The following is a 7,216-nucleotide window of genomic DNA, read 5'->3' as shown; positions in this document are numbered from 1 at the left end:
AACTTGGGTCAGAACACTAAGCAGTGGTTTCCCAGACACAGATGAATCCTATTCCTGGATATTCCTGGAGTATTCTTTTTGTACAAGCATTAGGTCAGCCAGCTAAACTCTTAAGTGTCCTCTCGGTTAATGTTCAGTGTGGCCACTGGCCAGTAGTCTCATCTGCACAGTGCAGTGGGTGGAGCGTATCCATGGGTTACCGGACGGGACAAGGGTGCAGGAGCAAGCAGAGTAACCCTCTAAACCTTTTTTTAAAGGAAAGACAAGCCAACTGCTGGTCTACATTTACTTAATGAAGAAAAAATACACCTCTGTCCAGGTGAGAGGTTACTACTTCATCTTTGCAATAGTTTCACTCGTGCCGTTATGAGTTGTGACAACCAGCTTGAAGCTATTACCTGTATGTTGTCGCGAACATGTCAGCCATTTTTCATGTGGCTTGTAAACATTGTTCCTGTTACTGTTCAAACAATGAGACCATGTACAAATACTATCCGTTACTGTGCTAATAATTCTTGTTGGCACTTTCGGTGCTCCATTGTGAGCTAATGGTTTGTGGGTAGGTATGAGTGTGAATGAAAGCCCTGTTTTACAATGTATTTGTATAATTGAGTCACTGGCAGTATTATGGCGGTTTTGACACAGGTTGGCAACAGTGGCAGATGTCTTTTCCACTAACGTACCCCGTGGACGATATGATACCTGGCTGGCATCGACTCCCCCAACCTGGGACGGTTGACCTTCGGGCCTTCCTGGACTCTGAGCAGCGGAGGAGAGATCTGGATGTCAGTCTGGCTCGGGTCCAAAATGCCCTGCAGGAACAGAGGGTCAGAATGCTCCAGAGAATGGGCCCAGGGAGCCGACATAAACTACCCCAGGTTATAGACAGCTGCTACTGCCACCTGTGCTGTAGTTAATGTAGCCTCTGTCCCTCAAGATGACTGATGCCACTTTTCCATCGTTTTTTTTTTCTCCAAAGGGATTCTAAAGGAAGGGAATTTAGGCTGACATCTGAGTAAAGACCTAGCTGAGTGGCTTTCCTTTCTCACAAGGTCACTGTGCTAGCCTGTGCCATGGTTTGACCCATATTTGTTAATTGCCTCCCCCACAGATGCTTGTTTTGAATCTTGGGCAGATCAATCGACCAGTAAACCTCCATCCCAGTCTGTTATCAGAGAACATCTACATCCCACCATATGGTGACCTTTACACAAGGTAATTAACAACTATGGTGCTTGTTGGTCAATGCAGTGGATAATGTTTTGGTTTTCTCTTTTTTGTGTTTTGCTCAAGACTTTTCTGTCTCATGTCCTCAGAGTGGGCAGGCTAGAGATTGACTCAGAGATCATTAGCGCCCAACTGGACCAGGTTCTCTGTTCTAGGGGAAAGTGTCTCTACAGGAATGGACCCTCACCCCAACAGGACAGCTTGACTCCTGTAAGCCCTTGATAATCATAGGAAACTAGTCCCCCAGTGGCAAAATGAAAGTTGCCCAGTATGAAAGACATATGTCCACTGAAATGAGTTGTTTTTCAATCTGACAGACAGAGGTCAAACTGATAATCAGGAGAAATGATTCTGTACCGTTCACCCACAGTGTCAGAGGGAGGACCATAGTATGACCTCTCAGCTTATTGCTCAAGCAGTGGACAAAGGACAACTTCTGAAAGTAAAGCACTCCGTATTTAATCCTTTTAACTAATAGCATGACAAAACTGACACGCATTGTAAACGCCTTGACTTGAGAAAAAAAGTTCTGTAAGGCTGACTCGGCTGTGCTTGGCCATCACCCAAGAAATTGGTGTTTTCAGGAGCGAGACAACCTTGAGCGTCTGCTGGAGGAATCCAGGGCCCAGCAGCAGCTGATGGAGCAGAAGAGGGAGGCCCAGATGGCAGCCCTTCACTCCCAGCTGTACCAGGCACGCTCCAGCCTCCAGGAGACCCACAGAGAGACACTGGCCACACAGGCAGAGCTACATGGCAGGAAGCAGGTAGTCATGGAAGACCAGACCAACTAAACTGGTACAGGGATTTAGACCCAAAATGGATGCAGGCTGTTCCTTCGTACATGTATCTCAGTAGTATTTAACCCAGGCATTATCTGATAACACATGGCTAATTGAAAACTGAAGGGTTTTGTGAACCAGTAGATAATAGTCCCTGTTTTACCAATCATATAGTAACAGTTTCCTCTATCATAAGAATGCCACAATAAGGCTATTCAATATTTTCCATAACACCACTCGGTTGGCTGATGCTCTGCAGATAAATGAGTCCCTGCTACAGGAGGTGGCGTCTCTCAGACGGAGGCCCGGGGCTGCGGAGGAGCGGGCCTCCCTGATGGAGAGTGACGGACGCCTGCTCAGGGCTCGCATAGCAGCACTGGAGACTGAGCGGGAGGAGCTGCTTCAACAGGGAGACCTCGCCACAGGGAGACGGCGCTCCTCAGCCTTTGGGTAAGGAACCCCCCAGCCTCACTTGTAGCTCTGAAAGGATCAGATGGATATAAAAGATATGGTTCCACTTTGCTCTGTGATAGCCTAGGTGGAATTTTCTCCATACTGCTGCCTTGCGCTTATGCAACCCTTATGGTCTTCATACGGGTAAAAGGGGTAGGGGTGGATTTGGGATTGAATTAGTATCTCGACTTTTATCTTGAGCTCAAGGGTAAGTTTCCCGTCTCAGCGTTTTCACTCTTGGCAACGTCAGAGTGCTGAGAGCTCCAGAACAGAGAAACAGTCAGCCTTATAACAGACTAACAAGAAGCAGGGGTTTGTCCGTCCAATTTTTGCTAAACACATCTGTTTGTGTTTTAGGAGCGCTTGGGAAACGGATGTGGAAGATTCCGAAAAGTCGGAGGGGTTGAGGGAGGAGAGTGCCGCATATGAGATGGGGGAAGTGGAGGAGGAGGATGAGGAGGAGAGGGTACAAGGAAAGGATGTGTCTGTGGACTTAAGACTTAAGATCCATGAGGTGCCGCTCTCTAAACCTGGCCTACAGATAAAGGAAGAGAACCAGGTAACTGCCTATTTGAGCCCTTTCCTACAGAACCATATCACATGGAGAAAACCTAACATATGGTAGTGATGTTCTTTCAAACATAGCTCTCTTCCAAATCCCACTTCAACAGTTCCCAAACTTTTCTTTTTCCCAACATACTCCGTTGAATTCATTAGAACATAGAAATGCTATATAATTGAACTAGCGTTGTTTTTTTTTTTTACCTTGGAAATTAAGCAATGGCTTTTATTACACTCCCAGCACATTGGCTTATTAAAGTACTTTATGTTAAAATATCACTTTATTGAAGTTGAAAAAGTACACATTTCCCCTTCATGCAATCCGAGAACCTTTTTTAAGCTAGGATGCTAATCATTTTTTACAGTTTACTGTGCTACATGTGTCCCTATCCAGTATCACGCTAACACATGCTGTATAGACAAGCTATAGACATACCTATGAGTTTTATATAGACCGTGGATTCCTGAGGAGGCACTGTCTTAGAATACTACAGATAAAAGATAATGCTGGACAGTCTCTGCTTCTGGTCTGTGAGGGGAGACAGGGGAGTCTGGAGAGCCTCCTCTCTAGCAGCTGTGCTCAAATCTGACAATGTATACGCTGTAACAACCTTACGCAACAGCAAACTTGTTACAGCCACAAAGTCCATGAACAACTTCCATTTGTTCATGTAACACTCATTGTTGTCGTCTGAGGACTCTGACATGTTCTTGTTTTATTGTTGAAGCTGGTGAGGCGTTTTGACTTCTGGCTTACACTAATCCCTATCCCAGACTATTTTCTCTGACCCTGAGCTTGTGGCCCACTTTTACTGCCCAGGTCCCTGCGGACGCATAAACATGGTTTCATGGGATATGCAGACTGGGAAGACATTGTTGGAATACTGCAGGTCTAGACACTGTCATATCGGTGAGAGAAAATGTCATTGTGAAAGGACCAATCAAGAGAACAGGATGATGACAATCTCTTTATGAAGCAGGATAATGTCCTTATGAAGGGGGCAATAGACAGCAGGGTTATAATGATGTCATTATGAAGGGACCAATCAGAGAGCATGGTTTTGACAATGTCATTATAAAGGACCAGTTGGAGAGAAGGATTACAATAGCAAACTAAGTTTAGACAAAGAGGTAATGAAAGTTATTTTTCCTTTGTTCTTTTCACTTCCAAGTACACGATGCTTACTCAGGAATAGGTGTTACATAATGTTATTACATTGATACTGAGCAATACCAGCACTTCAAATGCTTATTCTTGGAGCGTACTGGACTCATTTCCCCCTCCAGTTTGGCTGTGCGTGCCCTCATTTTATTGGTTGCAACTGAGCGGTATGTTCCCAAAACCATGTACTTCTGCCCGAGTCTGGCTGATGCCACCTTGCGTGACTCCACACTGGCACAGACCCCACAGACAATCCTTCTTGATTGAGGGGAGCTGGAAACTTCCTGCTCACTTAGACTCTCACTCCCTCTCTCTCTCTTTCTCTCCCTCCCTGTTACACTCTCACTCAAATTATGAGGAAATGGGATAATGACCCTGTCATGAGGTTTTCCGTTGCCGTCATCAGAGTCCCAGATTTCCCTGTGTTCTGTCTGCTTGTTCTTGTTGCGTTTTACAGGCCCCGTGTCTGCTGAATTCAACGAAGATACAAACTGCAGACTTTAGCAAGTCCTCACATAGTCAAACTGGCTATGTCTCATGTTAACATTGGCCCACAATCGACTTCCGATTAGTACACTTCAGATAAGTGCAAACTCCGTTTTAGTGCGTTAAAGTTGCGTTCATTGGGAGTTGACTGTAATCCAAAATAACTACAGTTCATACTATACCATGTTAATGCAACTCAACCATTCCACGTACAGAACCTGCAGGAGCCCTAGTACCAATCCTCATTTTGTTAACCCAAGAGTTACACCAGCAGGTGAGATTGATAAGTCAAACCCATTCTGCAGCAATGAGTAGTGCTAAAGAAGTAGTTAGTGGGCACTGAAGCACATAACAAAAGTTTACGCATGGCGATTGATGAGAGACCTTTCTGTTCCACATGAAATGTCCTCTCTGCATTCCATTCTATCTGCTACTGAATAATAATGTACTTCCTCCAGTTTCGCTGGCAGAGAACATCCTGGCAGTGAGGGAACCACAGATGTCATACTTGGTGGCCTTAGGACCAGTGTTTGTCGTGAAGCTTTACTTTATTACCTTCCCTTACTCGTCTGCGAGTCTTATTCTTCTGCTGTCAATGTGTCCACTGGTCATCACAGGACGGAGAGAAGGGGCTGGGATTGGTCGATCGCTGGAATCCATGGCAGCACGAGCCAGTAGAAGCCAATCAAGTGAGTTCATGGCATCGTCATAATCAAATTCTTGGCATCACCTCGCACCAAGTTGCCCTTATATCATGTAGTTACTTGGAAAGGTATTGACACAAAACTGACTTAATTCCATCAGTGAATACAATTGCATGTTATTACTGGTAACTGTGCACTTTGATGTAGTGAGACCCTATTTTCATTGTGTAACAGCTGAACGAGGGGTTAGGAGTAGATTAACTTGTTCCTTTCTGCAGATGACGGCGCTGGTCAAAGAGCTGCAGCAGCTGAGAACGGCCTGTGAAGAGACATCATCAACACTACCGGTCTCCCCCAAGGACCAGAGGGCCAGAGAGTGGATGTGAAAGAGCTGCTCTGCTCGAGGTAGGACTGCCCAACCCAACACTCCTGGTTTGGCTCAGTCTCCAAGAGGTGTATTCTCTCAACAAGCGGTTAAGCTGTTTTTCTAATAACTCAATTGAATCAATTATGTATTGAATGAATTAAAAGAATGGACAGATTTCTGTGTGGTAATACCATTGTTTATGCTTCTATAGTTGGCATGGCCAATATGCTACTATACCAGTGGTTCCAGTTATATTGACAAGACCCATTATTTTTGTTTGAAAGTCTTATTTTTTTTCTCTGTATAGGACTGTGTGGGGGAGATGGATTGGGAGGGGCTGGCTTTCCTGGAGAGAGACTGTAGAGTTCTTCGGGTGGTACCTCCAGGATCATTGGCAAGAAGTAACCCACCACATTCACACTGATCCTTGACTATGTAGGCCCACTTTTCCATATTCTCCACAATCATCGACGCTTTCTTTTACAAAAACACGTCTGTTTGCGTATGCAATAAATTCTGTCTGAATCAAGACGGCAGGAAGCGATCCGCTGAGGCCCTGCGTATTAAATTGTGATCTCAAGTACGTCCTCAAGAACTCCTTTCATGTTTACCTGACATCACCCGCATTGTGAACTGTGTACAACATTTGGTTTGTCAGTTTTAAAATAAATATTGGACTGACTCAAATACAACTCCACTATCCCTAGGCCTTTATGGGTATACCAGTTGGACAGACAAATACCCCTCAAGGATCTCACCCCTCATATCCTTTACTTGTGTTATGCATGTACATAAGCTTAGTCAGAAAAAGGCAGGTATTTTTTCAGGCTCCATTTTATAGGCTAACCTGTCAAAACATATTCCAAAGATTAGACAATTTACAGTTGGCCTGCATGCACATTTTGTCTAAACAGTGAACAAATATTTACTGTGGCTGGGTGTGTGGAGGAATTAGTCACTTCCTTGAATGGGTCTTGCTCAATGTGAGACCTAATGGTCATTGCATAATGTGTGGTTTGCTCTTGTGATTGGTTTGATACCCCTCCCTCACAGTACAGGAGGTGATTTCCTGCATACTTTCATCATCCGAGTCTGACTTGCCAGTACATGACAGCTAGCAAATGTAAATGATGGTGGTGTGCCCTTTTGTGGACAAGTTATTCATTTTTTTATTCATCAATGCGACTTAATCAATACAGTTAAATTACTTATTTATTTCACATAAAATAAGAATAGAGTAGATATTATCAACCAAGGACGTTGTCCTTGCTCATGGGTACAAAATATGTAAAAGAAATGATCAGCGTAGGTGTTGACTGCTGTGATTGTTCACACTGGGGTCAAAATCCCCTTCAACTGCTAAGATCAAAGGACTTGACCCACACGCGTCAGTTCATCCCCACCACCATCTCAAAGGGGACATTTTTTCCCCCCAGGTCCTTGGGTATCTCAATCTGGGGTGCCAGCAGCCTGAATGGAAAGAGGACCATTAATATTTAGAACCAGGGGTCGTGTTGAGCGGCGCAACTTTACAAAA

At 44.6% G+C, this 7,216-nt stretch overlaps 1 protein-coding gene across 1 annotated transcript; it reads left to right on the top strand.

Moving 5' to 3' along the window:
- Positions 1 to 45: 45 nt before the first annotated feature.
- Positions 46 to 7,216, top strand: LOC115205173 (uncharacterized). The gene is made up of 11 exons (XM_029770879.1): positions 46 to 319; positions 624 to 878; positions 1,112 to 1,215; positions 1,317 to 1,437; positions 1,598 to 1,669; positions 1,812 to 1,991; positions 2,266 to 2,456; positions 2,817 to 3,018; positions 5,286 to 5,357; positions 5,591 to 5,717; positions 5,987 to 7,216. The coding sequence occupies exons 1-10, from the start codon at positions 293 to 295 to the stop codon at positions 5,696 to 5,698; spliced, it is 1,332 nt and encodes a 443-aa protein (XP_029626739.1). The 5' UTR covers positions 46 to 292; the 3' UTR covers positions 5,699 to 5,717; positions 5,987 to 7,216.

The sequence above is a fragment of the Salmo trutta genome, chromosome 13, assembly GCF_901001165.1.
Source record: "Salmo trutta chromosome 13, fSalTru1.1, whole genome shotgun sequence".
Classification (NCBI taxonomy): domain Eukaryota; kingdom Metazoa; phylum Chordata; class Actinopteri; order Salmoniformes; family Salmonidae; genus Salmo; species Salmo trutta.
This window is presented reverse-complemented; position numbering and strand designations above follow the sequence as displayed.

Coding starts and splice junctions, on each gene's coding strand:
- LOC115205173 (XM_029770879.1), top strand. CDS start 293: ATGAAGAAAAAATACACCTCTGTCCAG. Junction 1,438..1,597: donor AACAGGACAGCTTGACTCCT/GTAAGCCCTTGA, acceptor GTTCACCCACAG/TGTCAGAGGGAGGACCATAG. Junction 1,992..2,265: donor AGCTACATGGCAGGAAGCAG/GTAGTCATGGAA, acceptor GATGCTCTGCAG/ATAAATGAGTCCCTGCTACA.